This window comes from Salmo trutta, chromosome 5, assembly GCF_901001165.1.
Source record: "Salmo trutta chromosome 5, fSalTru1.1, whole genome shotgun sequence".
NCBI lineage: Eukaryota > Metazoa > Chordata > Actinopteri > Salmoniformes > Salmonidae > Salmo > Salmo trutta.
In genome coordinates this window covers 46,403,071-46,429,757 of record NC_042961.1, presented here as the reverse complement: position 1 = coordinate 46,429,757, position 26,687 = coordinate 46,403,071, and the positions used below count along the sequence as shown (strand labels likewise).

General features: G+C 42.2%; 1 protein-coding gene across 14 annotated transcripts in view; it reads right to left on the bottom strand.

Annotated features, from left to right (window-relative positions):
• The window catches only part of LOC115194263 (adhesion G protein-coupled receptor L3-like), a 302,955-nt gene that overhangs the window by 56,469 nt on the left and 219,799 nt on the right, over positions 1-26,687 (bottom strand). For 11 of the 14 annotated variants that reach the window (XM_029753843.1, XM_029753842.1, XM_029753847.1 and 8 more), the window contains 3 exons: positions 25,319-25,504; positions 22,100-22,138; positions 12,644-12,827 (listed from right to left, as the gene is read on the bottom strand). In XM_029753843.1, the coding sequence (XP_029609703.1) occupies positions 12,644-12,827; positions 22,100-22,138; positions 25,319-25,504 (409 nt within the window). The remainder of the gene's footprint in view (positions 1-12,643; positions 12,828-22,099; positions 22,139-25,318; positions 25,505-26,687) is intronic. The other 3 variants (XM_029753849.1, XM_029753852.1, XM_029753856.1) reach the window with 1 other exon arrangement.

The following is a 26,687-nucleotide window of genomic DNA, read 5'->3' as shown; positions in this document are numbered from 1 at the left end:
ATTATGAGGGGTGCAAGTGTTGACAGTTGATGCAAGAGAATGCCATCTGGGATAACATGAGCATTATGAGTCAAAATCCATGCACCCATCACTACGGTCTGTCAACCTACCAAAACATGTTAGCATTGAACAATAGCTTTACATTGTAATATGAACCTCAGTTCTGCTCTGACTGTGTGCATCATAGCACTGCTGTTTAAGTTCAGAGACAAAGCAGACAAGCGAGTAGCAGCAACAAAGTAATTAGACCCCCCCCCCCCATCCCCACCAGCGGTCCCTGGGTGTGTTGAATGAAGTACATCATCTTTGGATTTTGGAAAGCTTTGAAGACTAGCGTCTCGCTGAAGCCTCTGATCAAGGCTGAGTTACACACGTCTCACAACACTTCCTTCATCGAGCGAGGAGGAGTTCAGGTGTAATCCAGGGAGCCTTGTTGCACACTTCCTCGCTTTGTACGGTTGAAGAATGGTTGAAGCCGTCGAACGCTTTGGCCCACACTTCAAGGAAGCTATCATTTTTCAGGGTGAGCTGAGTGGAAAGCAATGGGTAGACAGGATAGAGACGGATGGTGAAGACAGCCAGGTTTTGGCGCACCGGCTCAACAGCTGTTGTGTCTGAGGCAAGATCATAATTTGTGGTTCAAAGAATGCGGCATCGTATAGCAGCGGAACAGGAAGCATTGATAGGAGATTGACAAAGAATCTTTTTATCAGCAATATCGTGCTTGAATTTAGTTTGAGAATACAATTCAAGACACTGCCAGAAACCGATCAAAACAACAGTACCTTCACCTCTATTCTTTTAAAGGCCCAGTGCAGTGAAAATTATGTTTGTCCTGTGTTTTGAATCATATTGTACAACAGTTGATGAAACTAACACTGCAAAACATTTGATCAGTGTTATTTCCTGATAGTTGCTGGTTGAAAATACAATCTACAAAGGACCATCTAATCAGCTTGTTTGCATGGGCGGGAGTTTCACCTTGCCTAATGCACATCACCAGGTGATAAATTAATTATTAACCCCTTATGCTGGTGCGATTTGGTATAATTTGGCTCCCGAGTGTCGCAGCGGTCTAAGGCACTGCATCTCAGTGCAAGAGGAGTCACTAGAGACCCTGGTTCGATCCCGGGCTGTATCAAAACCGGCCATGATCGGGGGTCCCATAGGGCGGGGCACAATTGACCTAGCATCATCCGGGTTAGGGGAGGGTTTGGCCTCAGTTCTGCTCTGACTGTGTGCATCAGGCCGTCATTGTAAAATAAGTATTTGTTCTTAACTGGCTTGCCTGGTTAAATAAAGGTTAAAAAAATAATAATAATTTAACATAATCAGGACAATCCAAACATTACACTGTTGATTTTATGTGCATTTTACATTTACTGTACTTTTCGCACACATTTGTTGATAATGAAATCTTAAAATACTCTGGATACATTCAGTGATATGATAAGAATATTCCTGGAAAATTTGGGGAAGGTGCAACACAAGACAAAAAAAATACAAGGGTTTGAGTGAGAGGTCTAACTGGTGTCTCCAAGTGGCAACAGACCTCTCCAGTGTGCACAGTTCATACATCATTTCAATGCGGGCCTGTCACAGCTCCTGGTATATGCCCGTTACGTTTATGGGGGCTCAATTAAGGAAGACATCATCTTCTGCAAACCACTTGAAACCAGGACAACAGGAGAGGATATTTTTTAAGTACTGGACAGCTTTGTGACATCAAATGGACTTTGGTGATCAAGATGTGCTGGTATCTGTACTGATGGCGCAAAATCCATGACAGGGAGACATAGTGCGCTGGTTATCAAGAGGCAAAGTACTGAAATTTTTTTGATTTTTTTTTTTTACTGACCACTTGTCTGACCGCTTCCGTGATGATGAGTTTCTCACAAGATTGGCCGGTCTGGATGATGTTTTTTCTCACCTGAATGATCTGAATCTAGGATTACAGGGACTCTCCGCAACTATATTCAATGTGCGAGACAAAATTGAGGCTATGATTAAGAAGTTGGAGCTCCTTTCTGTCTGCATTAACAAGGACAACACACGGGTCTTTCAATCATTGTATGATTTTTTTTTTCAATGTCAAATGTGATATAACGAAGCACCTGAGTGATCTGGGTGGGCAATTACGCAGGTACCTTCCCAAAACAGATGACACAAACAACTGGATTCGTCTACCCTTTCATGCCCTGCCTCCAGTCCACTTACCGATATCTGAACAAGAGATTGAAAATTGAATTTAATCAGAAGCCACTGCCAGATTTCTGGATAGGTGCTGTTAAGACACTGATGCCCTTTCCAACCACGTACCTATGTGAGAGTGGATTCTCGGCCCTCACTAGCATGAAAACTAAATACAGGCACAGACTGTGTGTGGAAAATGATTTAAGACTGAGACTCTCTCCAATACAACCCAACATTGCAGAGTTATGTGCATCCTTTCAAGCACACCCTTCTCATTAACCTGTGGTGAGTTATTCACCATTTTTGATGAACAAATAAGATTTTATATGTAAGATGGCTAAATAAAGAGCAACATTTTTTATTTGTATTTGTGCCCTGGTCCTATAAGAGCTCTTTGTCACTTCCCACGAGCCGGGTTGTGACAAAAACTCACACTCATTCTCATGTTTAATAAATGTATTGTATAGTGGGTGCGTGGCAGGCTTACAATAATGGCAAAAAACAACATTTGAGAGTGCGCTGACCCTGGTGCTACGCAGCTGGAGGTTGAATGTTAGAAGGGGTACAGGACTATAAAAAGTTTGGGAACCACTGCAATAGACAAACATAGGCTCCTTTTGTTCAGAACAACCCAGGTTATGATGCCATGTCATCTTGTAACTGTACATCAAGCCTAGTGATCATAAACGTTGACACTGTATAGTCAATAGTCACTGTATATTCACAATAGTCTTATGATACGGGAAAGTGAAGCGCACGTTTGGACTAACAGGTGTTTGGCTTGATTGTGTGACGTCAAAGCGGGATTAATTTTAAAAGGTGATCCTAGACTCAACAACACTGAAGCAACTATCAGCAGACAAAAATAAATAAATCACTAAAAACAGATCACCCGAGAAGAAATATTAGACACTTAAACAATTTTGGGACAAAGTAGCGTCCCTATTTAGACAAATGTGACCCGGTTCAGGAAGATAGGCATATGTCGCACATCACTACTTCACAGGAGAGGCCTTTGAATGCCTTAAAAATATCTAAATGCCTTCTGGAACATGCGAACTTAAATATGCCTTAATAACAAACTTGTATTTATAATACCCATTACCCTACTGAAGACATTCTTTAAAAAGGTATTTACACTTAATCAAGTATAAACTAATCTATAGAATGTACTGTATTACATAGACAAAACTCACAAATTCTACAGCCCAATGGAAGAGTCATGTCTTAAGTGTAAAACTAACAATGACTCAATCAATGCCTTCTGGGAATGTCCAAAAGTTATAGGCGGAGTTAGAAAGTTGGCTGTCAGAAGTATTTCAATGTAAATGTACTTTTAATCCGTCTGTCTGCATATTTCAAGACAGTTAGATACCCTATAGGTTGGATGATACTTTTCTCATCAATCATCTTCAAAAATGGATACTTAAAAACTGGAAATCGTATACGAGCACGAGTGTATAGAGCTACTAGCCCAATAAAAAAGAAAAAGAGTTCCAAACCTCTCTGCCAATACCAGCTAGTTTTCCCCTCCCGAAATTCTTGCTTGAAAATTTTTTTAGCTAAAAAGCTATTTTTGTCCTTTTTACAAATATTTTTTGTAAGGTACTTAATTGTTACTCAGAAATGATTTGATATTGGTATAAAAATGGCTACATTGGGCCTTTAAATACTGCACTTGAACTTGTCGGGCACAATGGTACCAATGGAATATTCCCAAAAGTGCAAACCCTGCCCACCTGTTCATCCACCACTTCAGGCAGGTCCAATCGAACGCTATAAGTATTTGAAGGAAAACCAATACTATTTGAACACAGGCCTGGACAAAGATGGGAGAGATGCCATCAAAGGTCTCAAACGTCTTTTAACTTCTGGCTTGAAGGCCAAGGTTATCTCAAACGCACAAAACAACTACAGAGGAAAGGCATAATCCTCTTATTGTGGCTACCCTTAAAAAAAATAAGTTGTTCTCATGCCATGCTTTCACTTTTAAAAAGAACATTAATATTAACATTCCGTGCCACCCTTGCAACTGCTAAACCATGGTACGTGGGATTCCTTTGGAGATGACAAGACGTATTCCTATTCAACTGGAAAGATACAATGGCAGCGATACCTACTGTAACAATCTCAAAACTCCAGGGCTAACTGAGTCAGTTGGAATGTTTTTCATCCTGGTGGATGAGCGATGACAAAAAGGCTTCAGACTGGCTTTAGGCATGGGACACAGCCGCAATAGATTCTGTTGTGCACGGGGTAGCGTTCAAAGCTGATTTAAATAATATGCTAATCGGCAGAAATCTGCTCATAAGATTAACGATGAGAGGGAGTGATGCACACACGCAAACACACAAAAGGTGTACAGAAGCTTAACATACTGTATATGCAGGCCCGCACACACCACCAACGCCATCCATAGGCGCACACACAGACACACACACTAACAACGTCATTGGGAGCTCGTTTAGTGAGGTGTGCATATTACCAGTAACCAGAGTATGAAAACAGGAAACATCTCCTGGATTTTGTAATGCTTGTGAGTACATTAAAATGTATATTTTTCACACAAAGGAGTGGAGTAGAAAATAATACATTCAATGTCTTCAAAAGGTATTCATACTCCTTATTCCACATTTTGTTGTACCCTGAAATCAAAATGGATTAAATATACTTTTTTCTCACCCATCGACACACAATACCCCATAATGACAAAGTGAAAACATGTTTTTTATACATTTTTGGAATTGTATTTTAAATGAAATACAGAAATCTCATTTATATAAGCAGCCGTGAGTCTTTCTGGGTATGTCTCTTAGAGCTTTGCAAACCTGTATTGTACAATATTTGCACATTATAATTTTTTTAATTCTTCAAGCTCTGTCAAGTTGGTTGTTGATCATTGCTAGACAGCCATTTTCAAGTCTTGCCATAGATTTAAGTCAAAGTTGTAACGAGGCCACTCAGGAACATTCAATGTCGTCTTGGGAAGCAACTCCAGTGTATATTCGGCCTTGTGTTTTAGGTTATTATCCTGCTGAAAGTTTGTCTCCCAGTGTCTTTTGGAAAGCAGACAACCAGGTTTCCCTTCAGGATTTTCCTGTGCTTAGCTCCCTTCTGTTTCTTTTTATCCTAAAAAAAACCCCTCCCTATTCCTTGCTGATGACAAGCATACCCATAACATGATGCAGACACCACCATGCTTGATAATATGAACAGTGGTACTCAGTGATGTGTTGTTGGATTTGCCCCAAACATAACTTTGTATTCAGGACATTAAGTTAATGTTGTAGCCACATTCTTGGAGTTTTACATTAATGGCTTATTTCAAACAGGATGCATGTTTTGGAATGTTTAATTATGTACAGGCTTCCTTTTCACTCTGTCAATTAGGTTTACTATTGTTGAGTAACTACAATGTTGTTGATCCATCCTCCTAAAAATGTCTAAAAACATAATTCCACTTTTGACATTATGGGTTATTGTGTAGGCCAGTGACACAAAATCTCAATTTAATCTATACTAAACTAAAATATAAATGTAAAATGCAACAATTTCAAAGATAGTACTGAGTTACAGCTCATATAATGAAATCAGGCAATTGAAATACATTCCTTACGCCCTAATCTATGGATTTCACATGACTGGGAATACAGATGTGCATCTGTTGGTTTACAGATATCTTTAAAAAAAGTGAGGGCGTGGATCAGAAAACCTGACAGTATCTGGTGTGGCCACCATTTGCCTCATGCAGCGCGACACATCTCCTTTGCAGAGTTGATTAGGCTGTTGATTGTGACCTGTGGAATGTTGTCCCACTCCTCTTCAATGTCTGTACGAAGTTGCTGGATATTGGCGGGAACTGAAACATGCTGTCGTACACTTCGATCCAGAGCATCCCAAACGTGCTCATGTAACTGTGTAGGTTCCGTCCCTCTCTTCGCCCCAACCTGGTCTCGAACCAGGGACCCTTGCACACATCAACAACTGACACCCCACGAAGCATCGTTACCCATCGCGCCACAAAAGCCGCGGCCCTTGCAACGCAAGGGGAAACCCTACTTCAAGTCTCAGAGCGAGTGACATCACTGATTGAAACGCTATTAGCGCACACCACCGCTAACTAACTAGTCATTTCACATCGGTTACACTCAACGGGTAACATTATCTAGTGAGTATGCAGGCCATGGAAGAACTGGGAAATTTACAGCTTCCAGGAATTGTGTACAGATCATTTTGACATGAGCCTGTGTGTTATCATGCTAAAACATGAGGTGATTGAGGCGGATGAATGGCTCGATAATGAGCCTCAGGATCTCGTCACGGCATCTCTGTGCATTCAAATTGTCAATGATAAAATGCAATTGTGCTTGTTGTCCTTGGCTTATGCCTGCCAATACCATAACCCCACTGCCACCATTGGGCACTCCGTTCATAACATTGACATCAGCAAACCGCTCGCTCACTCAACGCCATACACATGGTCTGCGTTTGTGAGTCCGGTTTGTGCGTTTGTGAGGCCGGTTGGACATACTGCCACATTCTTTAAATGACGTTGGAGGCTGCTTTTGGTAGAGAAATAAACATTACATTCTGGTGGACATTCCTACAGTCAGCATGCCAATTGCACTCCTGTTAAAATTTGAGGCACTGTGTTGTGTGACAAAACTGCACCTTTTAGAGGGGCCTTTTATTGTCCCCAGCACAAGGTGCACCTGTGTAATGATCGTGCTTTTTAATAAGCTTCTTGATATGCCACACCTGTCAGGTGGATGGATTATCTTGGCAAGGAGAAATGCTCACTAACAGGGATGTAAACACATTTGTGCACAACATTTGAAAGAAATAAGCTTTCTGTGTGTATGGAACATTTCTGTGATCTTTTATTTCTTCTCATGAAACATGGCACCAACACTTCACATGTTGCGTATATATTTTTGTTCATTTCTATTTTAAATTGAGGCTGTAACAAAACAAAGTGTGGAAAAAGTCAAGGGGTGTGAATACCTTCTGAAGGCACTATACATTCTACATTAATTGCCTTTAAAAGAGCAAACATCAAAGCAGTGGACTCACTGCTATGTTGTGGGTCTCTCAATACTAATTTACTTGGAGGGGTGGGCACCTGGGACCGCGGGTGACAAACAAACCTTATTGGCTGGCAAACTAGGCAGAGCAAGGCCTAGTAAACATGTCACTGTGCATGATTAACCTGACAACCTCCATGAAGGATATAAAAACACATCTGCCGAGGGGGTGGGGAGGTAGTTCGCCGTGAGGGGATTGTTTTGTTTCCTTTCAAACGGGGCTAAGATACCTTAATATCCTGATAAATTGAGTGCCAGAGACAATAAATTCAAATTTTTTTAATTCCCCAATGCTGGCTGCTTCTTTCGACTTGGCAGACCTATATTTTTAGGTTGCCATGGTAGCAGGAGACTAAAAAAATCCCAAATCCCTTTAAGCTAAGGGAGATATATCATCTTTCGTTAATGCTCAATACACGCTGGCCGTTTCTTCAGCTCGCAAACATGTTTAATTTACTCGCCTCCTTCCCCTTCCCCGTTCCTTACAACCGTTTTAAATGTGAACTGCTGATTTGTTAAGTCCACAATTCAACAACTGATGTAGCCAGTTGTTCAAAATGTTTGTGTCATCCAACAGATCTTCCCGTTTCATCCCCCAGGGGCACAGGGAAGAACATTTCTCACAAAAACACACAGCTAAGGGCTTATCGTAGGAGGAGAGTGTCAACATTCTACTTTCACTCAACTGCTATTAGTATATATCAATCCCCAAAAGACCCGCAGGCCTTGACCAGGATGCATTGAACCGAGCTTAACTCAAGTTAAGGAATTTCTACAGATATAAATAGGGTAATTTAAGATAATTAAGTACATTTACAGGTGACCACCAACGGAGAGGTCACCTATTCCCAACTGGGATGAACTTGCCCCCTAAGAGTCTGGGAATGTTTAGTGGTTGACATTTGATCTCGTTTGGAATCCTCGAGAGCCCATTGGTCGTTATTAGAGCACCCAGGATCAATAGCAAGAAGTAACCTGAACTATGGGATGCGTCCCAAATGGCATCCCATTCCGAATTTTGTGCACTACTTTTGAACAGGGCCCATAAGGTTCTGGTCATAACTAGTGCACTATATAGGGAATAGGGTGCAGTTTGGTACGCAACTAATGAGTAGAACCAGAGATGAGACACTTGATATAGCTATACTTAATTGAAAGACAACAATCAAATATTCTAGAGAACAGCACAATTAAATTAAGTATTTTAAAAAAAATCAACACTAGAACCACTTAATTCCTTACTGACATTTCTTTAAGACATGCCCCCTTCATCCTTGACTTTTCCTAAATAAGTCTATATAACACACTGTCGGTGTTAGAATCGTATTATCACAAACAGAACTGGAGATATAACCAGTTTAAGGAGGACATGTCATTTTTTGAATGGTTTTCCCCGTTTGCCACTCCTTGGCCAGACTTGTTTTATTTTGGCCAATGACAGTGAAGTGCAGAACTAGTCCATGGAGACATTGCTCCCCTTGCCAACGTAAGGTTCCACAAGCCTCATCACCACATTCTCCAACACTCGAGCCTGCATGAACAAAGTGAGACTGGAGCTCCCTCCCTCTGTGCAAAATAAGACACCTGAACAGCGGTTGTACTCCTCAACAGTGCTGAGGAATGACAAAGAGGAAGTGGACCCAATGAAGAGCGAAGCGGAGAACATTACGCACTACAACCAAACAAAGGTATGTCAAAGTGTGTCAAGCAAGTGAAAGCTACGAAAATTGTGTCAACTGTAAGGACAAGGGATAACAGTTTAATGAAACCCACCACGAGCTGACAATAACTGACCATTATTTACTTCTGTCATATCGACACCTAGGGCTCTATTTTAACAAACCTAATGCAAAGGTAAATCTAAGCGCAGGTGGTAGCTCTACTGGTTCAGCGGTGTGTCTGAAATATTTTTGGCTATTTTCACTATTACAATTATCGGCTAACTTGCTGGCGTTGGCACGAAATGGCTGAGTTTGATGACTAAAACAAGTTGTGGGTGTGTCGAGGCTTGGCCCCTCACTGGCCAATCAGAACATGCTCCATGGCTAAATATGTGGTTGCTTCAAGTTGTGTATTTACGGTCTTTCATGTCCAGGACTGCCTTGGAATCAACTCTAATTCCAATGTTAGTCCGTTACAGTTCGTTAAATGGCTTCCAGAAACGATATAACAAAGTGTAGACCCATCTTTGCTAAATACCTTCACTTGAAACCATTTGCCGTCCACAAATAATTGCATGGCTTCAATAGCATTCACAATGATATAGGGGGTAGGCCTACTGTAAATTGCATTACGGCTGAGCATGAACAGGCGAAAAATTGTCAATAAACAAGATGAAATAAATGATGCATAAGGCCTAAAACGAGAACAAATAAGTACAATGAACAACTTGCTTTAAATAGGCTATGCCACACTTAGACACCAGTTCTCTCCGTGTGCATATACTATTGAAACAACGCAGACCATGGAGGATTTAACGCACATCCAAACGTTTCACAGTAGCCGGACAAAGATCCAATATAAATAGAAAGGGAGAACGTCCACTCACCGTTATACTACCTCCCAAATAGGCCTATGTTTAATGAACATAAACGGAACCATCTTACAGACTGCAGTCACACATCTCCAGAAGTTGCATTGCAAGCGCGTTGTCACCATAAAACCAGGAAGGTGTATCATTCTAATAAGTTCGGTTGTAATAAAATGTAACGGAAAAACAAGCAATCAGTAAAAAAAAAATGAAATAATAATAATATGTCAAATGTAATGATATCATAAAATCACCAGGATAAAAAAAAGACATGCATTGCTGTTGAACCAGCCTTTGTTAAAGTAGGCCAAAGGGAGGGATTGGGTTTTTAACATATGAAACAGAAAGCAAGCAATTTTGACAGGTAAACACGAGGTTCACTGGTATTCAGGAGGTTCTCATCTCTCCTTTCACGATGGGCACTTAGCCTACATCATGGAGGAGGTTTTACGCACGTCCAAAACGGGACATGCATGGCTAAAATAATGTGGGCCTGCCTACAATGCATAGATGCAAAGCTCGCTGTTTTACTCCTCTTGAACTTGATCTTTTAATAAAGCTTTGGCGATTAAGATGTATTTCCACGCTGTCTCAGGAGCCAAACCCTTTATCGACCGTCTTGACTACTTCGCAATTGTATTGGGCAGACAAAAAACAAAGACTTCATTGAGAGGAGGGGAGGATATGCTTGGTTTTAAATAAAATACAACAAAACATTTGTTTTTTATGTTTCTAAATACAAAGTATACAGGCACCAAAAGCACATTAGTTTACTCTTGTTCCATGCCCAAATGGGCAGTGCGCATTTCTGCTGTCAAAATTCATGCCATAACCCACTACGTTACAGCTAAAACCAGGTTTTGATTGGTCTAAATTTCAGTGCTGCCTGAAATAAGCACTTTGGATCATCTATTTAAGGACACACCTCAAATATTTAAACCCTGCCCATCTGAGCTGATATAAGACAGGTAGTTTGTTGAACCTTTGTCAAACCTGGCATTAGGGGCTGGAAAATGTCAAACTAACACGTGTTTGACACTAGCGCCGCCTTAATGCGAGCTGAAAATAGAGCCCTTACATTCATTATAATGCAATTATAGTTGTTTTTTTGCAGAGTCTCACTATGTATCAAGGCCACTTGGCGCTAATAATGATGTTTAGGCTACAGCTGTATTCATAATTTGACTCGCGTTTTGTTTATTTTGTCATTATAAAAATAAACTGTTACCGCGTTCCAACACATATGCTTTCTGTTTCATAGTTGTAACAAAGGCACTCCATGAATAAAATTGATTGAACACATGTTGGCAATGGCTTAAAACTGATGCATCATGCCATTTGGTAGTCTAAATAGCTACACAATAGCAATATAGAGTAGTTAAAGAGTACTACATCAATATCCATCTTGCCTCCGTTAGGCGTATGGAACAATCAGTGGATAGGTCGTTCTACAGTATATCCTATTACCTGTAGGATCACATTCAGGTTCTGAATGAACTTGAACACAGTCACTTAGAATCGGGCCCCTCATTAAACTAAGCTCAAACAATGATCACTAAGACTTGTGTGGTGCACTACATTTGAAGAGGGCCCATAGGGCTCTGGTCAAAAGAAATGCACTATATCGGGAATAGCAAAGCCCTCTCGCTTACCCTCTCTTTACCGAGACGCAGCGCGACGATACAGGAATTTAGTTTGTCCCAACTGGTTCCCCTTGGACGACCAAAATAATCACATTAGGATGGCTAATGCTAATATTAATGGCAATTGGAGGCGAGGCTGAAAATGTAGTAATCTGTTTAATCAGATGTGATTAGACAACAGCCACTGTTCTTTCAGACTACACACTTTTCCTACTCGCTTTGCCTCGAACAATTGTCTAATCTTTTATCCTTTAAAATAATCAAAAAGCTCTTTTTGTATATCTTGTAATATTATAATATAATACATGACATTAAGCAGACACTTTTGTCGAAAGTGCGTGCATAAATACATTTTCGTATGGGTGGCCCCAGCGGGAATCAAACCCACAATCATGGCGTTGCAAGGGCCATGCTCCATCTTGCTTTGCTAAATACGCTTTGCTATTCCCGATTAATTCAAAGACTCAATCATGGACACTCTTACTGACAGTTGTGGCTGCTTCTTCGCGTGATGTATTGTTGTTTCTACCTTCCTTCTTTCCTTTGTGCTGTTGTCTGTGCCCAATAATGTTTGTACCATGTTTTGTGCTGCTACCATGTTGTGTTGCTACCATGTTGTTGTCATGTTGTGTTGCTACCATGCTGTGTTGTCATGTGTTGCTGCCTTGCTATGTTGTTGTCTTATGTCTCTCTTTATGTAGTGTTGTGTTGTCTCTTGTCGTGATGTGTTTTGTCCTATATCTTTATTTGGAATCCCAGCCCCTGGGGTAGGCCGTCATTGTAAATAACAACTTGTTCTTAACCGACTTGCCTAGTTAAATAAAAGTTAAATAAAAATAAGTAAACCAAGTCGTACAGGACCAATGTTGTATATTCCAGAAGTATATATTCCAGAAGTATATTAGGTATCAACAGATGAGACAACATTTGCGATCACACTGTCCTATGATGTCTATGAAAACGTTTGCACAACATTCAGTCAACTGTATTTCTTACACATCCTAGTAATCATGTTTTGGCAGGTTGACAGATCATCTTGTCTTCACCAGTGAACATATAAGTGTCTGAAGATTTCTCTTTTTACCACACCAATCAGTTCTATCGCTGTGTGGATGTATGTGCGTGTGTTAAGATCTAATTTCATGTTGGTGTCGTGTTAGCGGGTGTGTGTATAGCTTTACGTCTGTACTCACGGATGTTGTTTGTGTTCTCCTGCACGATGTCCGTCTTGAGCAGGTTGTCGGCCAGGATGAAGGCCCCCTGCTCCACCGTATCCAGCAGCATGGTGGCTGCTCTCAGCTGCTCCCTGGTGCTCAGGTCCCTCCACGCCGACTGGGCCTGGGGCTGAAGCAGGTTGTTCACGGTCTCCACCATGGCCTGCACCAGACAACATGGAGAGTTAGCGACATGAAGATAGTGGAGGGGGCTAACCAACCAGAACATCAGTATGGAGGTAGCAAGGGAAGGGAACAGTACGGGTTATGGAAGCACTTTAGACTGTACTATCACCAATGATATTAATAATGGACCATTTCAAAAAAAGGGGTAGTTATCAGGGATGTCAATTAAGAACTTTTCAGAGGAAGAAATATTACGGAAGGTTAGTCACAGATGTTTGCAGGATCTTGGGAGATGTTAGATATTACCAGAGATTTTCGAGAAAATCATCTCAAATAGCTCATAGCAACATTGCGCTAAGGTGAATGCGTAGACAAACAGCCAATGGTAATTGTTATATTTCCAAGAGAAACAATGACATTATCTAAATAATAGAACAGGTGAAAGCCAGGCTGTGGCTGATGCATTTCCATGAATGTTTCATGAATGTATTCATCCCCAATAATCCCCATATTGCTCCATGCTACAGTATCACATGCATACAATTACAATGAAACAGAATACGGTGAAATAATCCTAATATATTATTCAGTACAGGCAGCCAATAGCGTACAGGTTGTTTTGTTGTCGGCTCGTCAGGACGACCACTCTCTGAGGAACACTGTTGTCTATTAATATTGTTTAACCTCAATTATGTTTTCCCTAATCCCACAATAAATTAACAGTCAGAAACCAATAAGCCAGGGAGAAAGAAAAGAGAGCATTCTCCGGAGAAGATGAACAATTTAGAGCAATTAAAGATGTAGAAATGCCGATGGCAAGACATTTGAATAGAATATTAATTGGTCAAGCTGAACCATTCTATCCCTCTGACGCGACAGAAGAAAAATGCATAATCATAACTGATAAAATGCCATCCATGAATAGGTGTTCGCACAGCATTCACAGTTGCTCTTTCATCTCAAAACCTAATAATCCAAACATTGACAAGGACTATTGAACAGTGGTTTTCAAAAAGCACCGAAAAGAGTGGGGAAACATACGAATTTTAAAGAAATCTTCACAGCCTCTTCTGATATCCCACAACTTCAAAGGCCAATTTACTCATCCTCGTTTGCAAAGACGGAAGCCGCACTTGATCGTAAATGCACGCCGGCGAGAATCTGAGGGAGAAACATTAAGCCCTTTAAGAGGGGGGAGAAGAATCTCCTCCAATGCCGCATGTGGCAGGCAATACCTTGGTGTGATCCCCGCGGATACAGCAGGTTCCGTTTTTCATCAATGGACTATGAAAGAGAATAGGAGTTTTCGAGATGATATCAGAGCACCTGGGGGACGAAACCTCAGGCAATGCAATTCGATAACAGCACATGGGAGCTGCCCTGCAGAATTCAACTGATTACAATGAAGTAATACTATAAACATTACAGACGTTATAATCCACACACAAGAGTAATCAGCCTCCAAGTGTCTCAGTTTTGGACTGAGTGGCAGCTAGACTAGAGTATCTCTGGAACAGACAAGAGGAAGAGTGGTGATCGTATTCAACTCCGTAGCGGGCCGCGATGAAGGGAACATCAAATAGCACCAGCTGGCTTTTCCACACTCCTCAGCGCACAGATGCTGTCATTTTTAAGGCTTTTTTTTTAAGGCAGGCAGGCACCCAACTTTGATGTAATTATTCATTATCTCCAGCCAATCGCACCTTTTGACATCAACGGAGACGGCGAGGTTGATTCGCTCTCAATTAAGGAGCTCTTTCTCTGCGGCGCTGGCATATTTCCCCCTTTGCCAGGTCTGGTTTAAATATTGAAAGAATGAATCATCAGTGGCTGTGGGTTAGATGGGTGGATATGCAGAATTAAGTGTTGGACCATCCACAAAATGTAGCACGGACAGATTCAGGTACAGTACATACAGTAAACGAAATTCAAGTGATGAATGAAAATCACATCGAAGAAAGACAGTAGAAAGCTTGGAGTACAGGCAACCAACCACAAGTGGACATATTTCTAGGATGTTATGAAGTCTATCTAGTATGCAATTTGTCCTTCCAGAGATTACAAGCTGGATCCATCAACAAAATGATACACTCATCATTTTGTGTTAAGCCACAGAATTAGTGGCAGTCTTTGGGTATGGCACATAATAGGGAAGCACTTGCAAGTCAATGCGACATAAAGTCGTATTTTGGATAGGGATACTCAGAAATGATAGGGCATTGATTAGTGTGCGGATTCAAGTATAAAGACCCCAATTTTGAATCAGGAAGTCACATTTTGACAGGGCTTAGCTGCTTAATATGGGGTTATGATGCTTATCTGTGGACATAATAGAGAATTAATCAATTACGAATGTAAATCTGGATTACTTGGGCGGGTATCATAGAAATCATGAGTATTCAACATCAACAGTGTATAACACTTTATGAAGAGTGTGGCAAGCAAGTTTAATGATGCTGGGGAATAAATATATACAGTGCCTTCAGAAAGTATTCTTACCCCTTGACTTATTTCACATTTTGTTGTGTTACACCCTGAATTCAAAAATGGATTAAATATGATTCCCCCCCAACCATTAACAGACAATACCCTATAATGACAAAGTGATCACATGGTCTTAGAAATCTTGCAAATGTATTGAAAATGATGTATAGAAAAATCTCATTTACATAAGTATTCACACCCCAGAGTCAGTACTTTGTAGAAGCAGCTTTGATGGCAATTACAGCTGAGTCTTTTTGGGTATGTCTAAGAGCTTTGCACACCTGGATTGTACGATATTTTCCCATTATTCTTAAAAAAAAAAAAAAGTTAATAAATAATGTTAACCACTATTATAGAACACGGAATGAATCCATGCAACTTAAAATGCAATTTGTTAAGCTCGTTTTTACTCCTGAATTTATTTAGGGGTTGAATACTAGACTCAAAATATTTAAGCTTTTAATTTTGTATTAATTTCATAAATGTTCTACAAACAAAATTCCACCGACATTATGGAGTATTGTGTCTAGATCAGTGACACAAAATATACATTTAATAAATATTTATTACAAACTGTAATAAACAACAAAATGTGGAAAAAGTAAAAGGGTCTGAATACTTTCTGAAGGCACTAAGTTGTAAAAGGGTCTGAATACTTTCTGAAGGCACTAAGTTGTAAAAGGGTCTGAATACTTTCTGAAGGCACTAAGTTGTAAAAGGGTCTGAATACTTTCTGAAGGCACTAAGTTGTAAAAGGGTCTGAATACTTTCTGAAGGCACTAAGTTGTAAAAGGGTCTGAATACTTTCTGAAGGCACTAAGTTGTAAAAGGGTCTGAATACTTTCTGAAGGCACTAAGTTGTAAAAGGGTCTGAATACTTTCTGAAGGCACTAAGTTGGAGCAATTACATTTAGCAGTGAGTTTACCCGTCTAGCCAGCAGCCTTCAGAGACAAATGAGATCGACGGTATATCCCTGGGGATGACACACACAAACTCCCACACCCTTTTCACGAGAGCCTCTAATTCCCAAAGGGGAGAGTGGAGGGGAGTGAGGGAGAGGAGAGAGAGAGATATGCACCCAAGCAGCACAACACACTCAGTGTAGTGGGGTAGAGGAGTGTGGATGCCTTACTGCAGCCAGACTGCTTCTCCATCTGTCAAAAGCACTGGTTCGGCTCATAGAGCTCCAAACTTTCAACCACTGTTAGGTTTCTGCCCCCCCACCCCCCAGTTTCCTCTGCTCTCTTGAAAGATCCAAGCCACCCAGGGAAACCAACACTTCCTGGTTCTTGGCTGGTCTGGAAAGGCTAATCATCAACTAGCTAGCCTCCGCCCCCAAATGCTATCTATGGATGAGACAAGCAGTTGACTGGGCAAGAAAAAGGCCCCATTCCAATACTTGTGAATTACATCCGTCCTTAATCCCCCTCTCCCTTCCTTGAGTAGTTACTGATCTAATTGTACTAGGCTAAAGCACAGGTTCCAATACATAGCTTTCACCAATCCAGATCAATATCAGACCAGTGATAATTCCAAATAAGGGATGAAGGAATGATGCAATCTAGAAGGATTAGAACAGGGCCAATGTATCGTGCTGCGGCCATTTATACCAATGAAGGGGGAAAGAAGGGGTGGATATTAGTATGGGGCCTGGAACTGGTCCAAGTCAGCCCGTGTGGTGTGTGTGCTGATTGATGAAATGAACTCGAGGTCAGAGAAATTGATTCTGGCTGAGCTCAAACTCCCGTCACCGGCTTAGAAGAATGGAAGAAGGATGGAGCGCGAGTCAGACTAGTGGCCCTCACTTTCTCACTTTCCACTTCCTTATTCCACACGTTTTTCCTCTCACCCCCTATCTTGTTGACTCTGTCTTTTTTCTGCAACATTTGTGATAGTTGTGATATAGGTGAGGTTGCCGTCTTTCTGAGTTCTGTCTTTCATTTGGTCCTTCTCTATACTTACCCCTCTTTCTGTCCCTCTACAATATAGTATGGTAATAACATAATACACTGCATGAACATCTCATTCCAAAATCATGGGCATTAATATGGAGTTTGTCCCCCCTTTGCTGCTATAACAGCCTCCACTCTTCTGGGAAGGATTTCCACTAGATGTTGGAACATTGCGGCGGGGACTTGCATCCATACAGCCACAGGAGCATTACTGATGTTGGGCGATTAGGCCTGGCTCGCAGTCGGCGTTCCAATTTATCCCAAAGGTGTTTGATGGGGTTGAGGTCAGGGCTCTATGCAGGCCAGTCAAGTTCTCCCACACCAATCTCGACAAACCATTTCTGTATGGACCTCGCTTTGTGCATGGGGGCATTGTCATGCAGAAACAGGAAAGGGCCTTCCCCAAACTGTTGCCACAAAGTTGGAAGCACAGAATTGTCTAGAATGTCATTGTATGCTGTAGCATTAAGACTGCCCTTCGCTGGAACTAAAGGGCCTAGCCCGAACCATGATAAACTGCCCAGACAATTATTACTCCTCCACCAAACTTTACAGTTGGCACTATGCATTTGGGAAGGTAGTGTTCTCGTGGCATCCACCAAACCCAGATTCATCCGTCGGACTGCCAGATGGTGAAGCGTCATTCAACACTCCAGAGAACACGTTTCCACTGCTCCAGAGTCCAATGGCAGTGAGCTTTACACCACCCCAGCCGACGCTTGGCATTGCACATGGTGATCTTAGGCTTGTGTGTGGCTGCTCGGCCATGGAAACCCATTTAATGAAGTTCCCGATGAACAGTTATTGTACTGACGTTGCTTCCAGAGGTAGTTTGGAACTCGGTAGTGAGGGTTGCAATTGAGGACAACACTCGGAGCTCCCATTCTGTGAGCTTGTGTGGCCTACCACTTCGCGGCTGAGCCGTTGTTGCTCCTAGACATTTCCACTTCACAATAACAGCACTTACAGTTGACCGGGGCAGCTCTAGCAGGGCAGAAATTTGGCTTGGCTTGTTGGAAAGGTGACAGTGCCACATTGAAAGTCACTACTACTGCTACTACCACTACTACTACTACTACTACTACTATATCCGCTATCGACAGTTATGTTAGTGAATGTGTGGGGCTTTAAACACACAATACATGAGATAAAAGTTAAGATCATAGTACAAAGACTAACAGGTAAACACACACTCAAGAAAGGTCATCCAAAGGTGAGTGTCAATATGAACATTGTCTCCCTTGTCAAATAATGTGCAAACAGCACCTTGTCACAAAGTCAACAATGACTCCAAGTCAAGCCTATTCACCCTGCAAATTAACTGAACACAGCAGGAAGACACTTCATGAGCAGTCCAAGGGTCTATAGGTAAATTAACTAAGAATTTACGACTCTGAGACACAGGTACTTTTACGCTGAATGGCCATGATCTCATCTTATCCCTGTTGGACTCTGACCGTGAACAGACACGGCCCATATAACATAGCGAGGGTCGAGTCGGTAGACAGTAAACTGCAGGACAGAATGGTGGTTGGGGGTTGGGTAGAGGGGGAACGGTCTTTATGAGTATGTGGTCATTCTAACATACCTCATCTTTAACAAATTGGCCAGCAATAAAAATCGTAGAATCTCATGGACAAGGCAACGCTTCAATTCCGGCCTTTCTAAGGTCGTCTCCTACAGTCACACGTTCACTAGATTACCCCCATATACGAGAAAGAAGGGGAGAAGGGGTTGCGTTAAACAAGGGGTCAGAACCCAATATCCGAACAATATTCCCGGAATTTCTTGGCCTATGCTCTTCACTCACGCACACAAGATACAATTATCATCTTTAGTGGCGTAGGAAAGTTCTACCATGTCATAAATCCCTTCGCTCCACATATACTTAGCAGAAAATCGTCTCCCTTTGGAAATATTATGTGTCGGCGGCCATTTTAAAGAGAAGGCGTTTGACCTTAGTTTGAAGCAAAGGGGATGTAATCACAGTAATTGGACAACCACGGTGTTAAAGCCACTAAACCAGAGAGTATTTAATACACCAAAGAGGATAGAAAGCAGGGAGCCATTTTGATTATGTTTGTTTGAAATAAAAGAACAGAAGCCTTTTACGTATTTGATAGGGACATCATCCTTTAGGGTGAAAACAGAGGCTGGGGGGGATTTGGACTGAATGTTTGTAGTAAATCAAGTTAACAAATCCTTTTAAAAAGGGACCAAAGAGGACCTACTGACAATACCCATGATGCTCTACACTATATTGATGTAGTCTGCAAAGGCAATTGTTCACAAACTACTAACGAGAGAGTAAATTAATATTAAGCTTTCTAAGATAGGTTTTGCTTAAATTGGGATCCAATATTGTCAACCCTTTCCAGTAAGGCGTCTCCACAATGTGACATGTTGAATTACAGTATCTAGAAATATTGGCCTACTACAGACAACCTTGAATCTCTTTCTCAGGTGTTATTCCGTAATGGGCCCGCATAGACCCGGCGCATGCGAAGGGTGCCGTCATCCGCTCCACATAAAACAAGATGGACTCCCTAAATCAAGATGGTGAACCGGGCTCGTCTCATCTCCATTAGAGAGCAAACACCAGCTCCGTTCTCCCAATCGCCCATTAGTGTGGGGGCTAACGAGCAGTTGGGGGTGCATACCTGATCACCAATCTCAATAACATCCGCGCCCTCCGACGTGCACTGGCAGTCAATTCACCCAAGCCCATCCTCGCACTGCTATAATCTGTTTGTTTGATTTTTTTTAAAGTTATTTCTCACCCTGAGAAGTCTGGCTGAACGTTTAACATAATGTCTTTACCTTATTGAAAACGATCATAGCGCATGGTGTGCTCAGCCTGGTTCCAAAACAGAGCGTGTGTGTGTGTGTGTGTGTATGCATGTGTACATCTCTGTCTGTGCAGGCAGGTGCTGCAGAGAGAGGCATCTACCTTGGTTTCTTTTGTATGCCTTCACTATACCCCTTATGATGACTACCAGGGGTTCTGGTCGGAGAAAACACAATTTCCTTAATCAATGAAAGTCCCTCAAAGCCATAGCGCTGCGCAATCAAAGTCTGTGAATACGGAAGACTGGTAGATGTTGTTCCATTATTCCAGTTCGAGATTCCTTCCCCTTTTGTTTAACACGGTCAGGCGCGCGTCGCCGCCATCTACACGGTTCAACAGTGTGCTCACACACACACACACACACACACACACACACACACACACACACACACACACACACACACACACACACACACACACACACACACACACACACACACACACACACACACACACACACACATGCAGATACTAGTGTGCACATAAACATGTGTATACACACACACACTGTCTCACAGTATCATCGATAAAGAATGTATTTCCTAGTCAGTGCATGTAAAACAATAAGCAAATGGAAACTGATACAAATGCGTACACACACTTATACATACGCCGTATGCTGTGTCACACACATGCACACTTCATCCGCTGGGAAACGCACAATAAAACCGCCATTACATATTGAAGTGACTTCAGACACAACTCGGAGGATTTGCAACAACCAATGCATGTCGCCTAACAGATGTGACGCCACCGCAGATACGTAGAACATCTGTAAGCTATAGGAACCATCTGTGGCGGGAAGCGTGCGTACATGCCAACTCACCCGGCAGCTCTTTTCAAGGCAGAGCCGATATTCATGTCATTTTACTGACAAGCCTGGATATCAACTCCACACTGGAGCTCAAGAAATAGCGGCAGAGTCCCTACAAATTGGGGGACACATGCATAATGCATCAGGAAGAGTCATAACCCCCCCCCCCCCATATGAGTCTTGCCTGTCAGGGGAGTTCTGGTGGAGGGTGGGTTTTGACTCCAGGTTTAATGAGGTGACTTTCAGCTGTTGACCGTGGAAGTCGGTGGCGGATTTAAATGCCTGGATGTCCTATGGAAAATCTTAAGAGTCAACTAACTTGATGGTAGCTTTGAGCGACTGCATAGCCAGTGAAGGTTATTGCAATGCACTAATCGTTTCACAGCTGTGAGTATATGCTACCATTACATCATCATGTGATCGTCGGAGCACATCTCTGGTGTTGTGAGCAAGTATATTGCTGTAGACGACTACAGATGATTAAAGACAGTTATCTTTATATCCTCCAAGAGCCGTTTCAAAATAAAGAAAAAACTCAAATGTGTTGTGAAGATGTCGTTGGTATCGCCGGCAGAGAAACCATGTTTGACATTTCCTTCAAGCAAAAACATATCTTGTTTAACATGCATATCCAGAGCATAACCTATCCAACCATGACCAACCAATGTTCTTGTGAAATCCATGACCAACCAATGTCCATGTGAAATCCATGACAACCAAATGTTATTATCACATCGTATGCATTACATATTTATATAGTTGTTCTTTCAAAAGCCATCACAACAACAACACAGGGGTATGAAAACAGCATTAAGAGGCAAAGCAGGCTGGGAAGGAGTGTTGAATTGGTTGCAGGGCTAGGGGTTGTTGTAAGAATTAGGGCATCAGGATGTGGGTAAGACAAAGTGACGACCCCAAAATTTGACCTGTGGATCAAAAACGTTAACTAGCAATAGTTGCATCCGCACCAAAACATAGCCGAACTAAGTGCTATAAATGGATCCAATTTTTTTTATACAATTTTACGAGGTCAAAGTTTACTTAGCAGACCCAACATTGAGCAACAAATGCCTCCACAGGCAGGAATATCATTAGCACAAAGCATGACGTTAGGGTGCGGCAACAAGTCACAATCATGCTTACACCAAAACAGAAACATTTCGATGGGTTGGGTAGGCGGATGCTGGGTGAAAAACAAGAGTCAAAATACCTGCACGTAAATCCTACATGAGCGCTCTCTTTTCTGCAGCTGCAAAAACCACCAAAACATGTTACAGTTAGCAAAAGGTAGACACATACAAGTTCCATAAGCATGGTTTACAGTGTGGATGGAGAGAAAATAAATATATCATTTGTATTTGTTTATTTGATTTGTTTATATGGATCCCCATTAGCTTTCGCAGTGGCAGCAGCTCTTCTTCCTGGGGTCCACAAAAAACATGACAAGTAACACAACACTGATGCACGAGGACAGTCGCATTAAATGCACAACAACACAACAAATAAATATAATAATACAAACAACAAAAACAAATAAGGTCATTTTGCTGTTTGCTTGAGTAATTGAAGATGGGAGTTGCCAAGCCTGGTTTAAAGGTTAATTAAAATAAACAAAATAAACATAAAAATGCAACCGTGTCTCTGTATGATACTCTGCGTTGCCATGAAGTTGTTTTGGACTTGGGGTCTGTGAAGAGACCCCTGGTGGCATGTCTTGTGGGGTACGTGTGGGTGTCTGAGCTGAATGTTATTTGATTACGCAGAGAATCTGGAATTCTATTACAGTAATACCCCTCATAAAAACTAGAAGAGAAGCAGTTCATCTCACGTCAACCCTCAACCAGGAAACACTGGCATGTATGTTGTTGATGTCAGTTCTGTATGTGCAGTCAAGGCCGTGCTGCTCTGTTTTGAGCCAGCTGCAGCTTTGCTAGGTCTTCTTTGCTGCACTTGACCATATTACCGGACAGTAATCCAGATGGTCCCAGCCCGAACAACTAGTACAGTTGATTTGTGTAAAAAAAAAAAACGCTGAACAAAATGTCACCTCTCGACTTTGGCTAATTAGACTCTCATTTTATATAAACTGTGTGAAAAAATGGCATGCACATTAATGATTCCATCTCATAGAAAACATCACAAAGAATCAGTCTTAATTAGCACTGAAACGAGACACACGGTCCAAGTGGGGATTGGGGCTGAGACTTAGCTCCGCTTTCAAGTTGGAGTTTCAAGGTTACCACTTGTTCCTGCGAGTAAGGGGAGAGAAAGGAACTAAAAAGAGGAACTATTTAACCTGGAAACCTCGTCACTGCAGGAGTAGGGCTAAACCTGAAATGTGGCGTACCTGGGACTGATGTTAGCAGGTCAATCGAGTAGGTTGAGATTTCAAAGTAGCACTGGAGAACTAACAGCTGGCTTGGCTACATAACCGCTCACGTGTCCCAATAGGAATTATACAATCTGAAATAAAGGAAGTTCGCTAGTTGCCTGGAATTGGAGAACACTAGATATAAACAGAGACCTATTCTGATAGCTTAGACTAGCGCGTAAGACTGAGCTGGGAACAGAATACATAAACAGAGGCCTATTCTGTTAGACTAGCCTAGCGCGTAGCTTTGAAGAAATGCTAATGCACTCCTTATTGTCTGCGGTGAGTACCGTCTTCCTCCTAAAGGAGGACTCAAGCATTACAGTCAGCCCACTTTCCTGGAAGTGGTCCTGTTGACGCCTTCCACATGGCCCTTCGGTCATGAAAGTGGTACGTATCATGGCGTTTACCAACTCAATCGGCTTTTTGTCTGCCGGCAGAGAGACTTTGTGCTTGCTATCAAAGGAATCTTTCATTCTGTTAGCTCTTAGCAGATTGTGTCAAAATGATTGAGCTCTGAGGTAAACACACGCGCGCGAGACAGAGAAATGGGAGGAGGGAGGGAGCACCGGCGCTAGGGGCTGCTACAGTAAGTCACCATGGATTAAAGGGGAAAGGATGGAGGACAGAGCGGAGAGGACAACCTTGAATAGTACAGAGAGAGCGCTAGGGGAGAATTTGGCAGTTCCTTGATGTACTTTATCAGAGCTAAATGTAGCATTCCTTTCCCATTTGAGCTGCACTGCTTTTCTAGAGTATATTTTTTGGGGTATTGTCATAAAGAGAAGACGCAAGTCTAGGCTATTGTTTGTTTTGAAATATATTCACAGTACACTGGCTTCAGTTTCAGGATAATGTGATGACAACAAATGAAAAGGTTACTCTCCTCTAAAGCGTTACTTGAATTTGACCTGTTCTCCATTTTTTATTTTCAAAATGGCTACCTCGTAAAAGCCATCGATGAAGTGACCACAAGTGCAAGACGTCAGGTTTTTCTCCTCGGCCCGTTGGCTATCATTATCGTCCTGCTCTCCAATGGCGGGAACAACACTAAAACCTCAAAGGGGACATCTGGCTGCATGCGGCAATGAAATTAAGTCGGTGAAGAAAAGCTATTGGGAAACAGGTGTTCGTGTTCCACTACAAGTGAAGCTGCTTAAACAAATTAACGGCTGACATTTTGAATTTTACCGATGTTTGCTTTTCCGTTGGTTGCTTCGACAGACATAATGTATTATTTTTATCTCACCTTGCTCGAGTGGCCCTAGGTGTACCCAACTGTGAATTCGGGAATAATTGCATTAGTTTGAGGCTCCAAAAATCTCCTACACTCCTGGGTCTAGGAAACAGCAATATCTAATACATTTCCTCTGTCTAGAAGGAAACAAGCGGCATGAGCACCATTTCAGACGTGCCTGGCATATCCGTACAACCTCTTACATTTTTATTTATTTATTTATTTATTTTAAATCGGCCTAGTTTGGAATAATCCTATCCACGCGTCTGCTGGTGTAATTAGCGATTACCACAACCGACTTTGGTGTTGTAAAGCAGTGCAGCCTACGAGGCAAGGCTTCGAAATACACCCCCCCCATCCCCCGTGTTGGCTGGCTTTTGGTTCTTTTCCTTGAGCAGCAGCAGACCGCTACATGTGAGAAATAATGCAGGTTATCGTTCGGTATGGGGCCGGAGCGCAGATCATTAAAACAATGCCTACTGTTCAGGTTTGCCTGGTGTGAAGGCCTTGTCAGGCTGGTGGGAAAATAAAAGTTTCAGAGGAAGAAAACACACGCTAACTACAGGTTGAGAAAGTTGAGTGAAGTCAGTTCTTTCTTCGACCTATGAATACATTCTCGTATATATCCTCCTTTCTTCAGCTTGTGTCCTTGGTGACCACTGATCTGAACAATCTGGATAACCGAGGCAGAAGGTTGGAAAGCCCACTGGTTATGTTGCTCTCACCTGTCAAGATCAGTAGTCACCTAGGGAAGGAGACGAGGAGAGGAAATCAGTAATGAGTATTGGCACACAGCCATTGCTTTTCCGCCAGACACATACCTTGTTGAGGCTGCGGGCTGCGCTATCTTTGCCTCCAGGGGTGAGGTTCCTAAGCTGCACGTCGAGTAGGTCCACAAGCTGACCCATAGCTTTGACTGTGTAGGTGATGTCCCCCGCCTGAAGGTTACTCTTGGTTTGTTCCGACAGCTCCCTGGCAATGATGGCTGCAGTCTCTCCGGCTTTGAGCTGGCAAAACCACAACATACACACAAATGAACCATGCATTGACACGCACATAGTATGCAATTAACAACTGACCGTCATGCTATGTGGCTATAGTAGAACCAGAAAAGGACTGGCCATAGGGCAGATCGGGCAAATACCAGATGGGCTGGTCAAACTTGAGCCCAGTGGGCTTGTCTAAATTGGGGATTTTGTGCAGAATTATCCAATATTTGGCGAATAACTTTTCCCTTGGAGTCCTCAAATTTGTCCGGTGTGTTATATGATTGGTTCATTGATATGAGTATTCAATATCCCATCCACTGTTACTGAATGACCAGAGTAAACTCTCTCTCACTCTACTTAAAGTAGCTAGAATCAAATCAATTCCAGTCATACACTATTACATCAGGAAGAAGAAAAACCTACAGTCATCCGTCACCCTTTATCCAAACACATACTCCGCCTTGAACTAATTCGTTTGAGCATACACATTTCAACCATGACAAATGGCATTATACAAGCTGTTAGAAAATAATGTTGTTTAGCGTGCGCAGAGTTTCTGATTAAACCACTAGCGTCTGGAATTTTATAGGTGAGAACATTTTCAATTGACTGCACACCGGGCCAATAGAGTATCGACAGACTTCTCCCCTGATAGTCTATCAGCAGCATGAAACTAACGATGAAACTAATGGTTGCTAGCTACAGTATAGGGGGAGGACATGTCACACACAGAGGATGACGACAGTTTGAAATTCATTTTGTCTGACGTGCTGTGAGCTTCGGTGATTGCCATGACTGCTTTGGCGAGGTCTTTTGGGGGGGGGGGGGGGGGGGTGGGGGGGCAACGATCATTCCAGTCTATTTCACTCCAGCGGTCTGAAGCCATGAAAAATGAAATATGTTTTGTTTGATGCCTTTTTTCTTAATGTTTTTCTTTAATTCCATTATCCTCAATAATTCCACCTCCAACTCTCTCCAGCTCCGACTCGCTCTCTCTATCTCTCATGCCTCTCTCGCTCTCATGCCTCTCTCTCCCTCTCTCTCGCTCTCGTTCTCGTGCCTCTCTCGCTCTCGTGCCGCTCTCGTTCTCATGCCTCTCTCGCTCTCGTGCCTCTCTCTCTCTCATGCCTCTCTCTCTCTCATGCCTCTCTCTCTCTCATGCCTCTCTCTCTCTCTCATGCCTCTCTCTCTCTCATGCCTC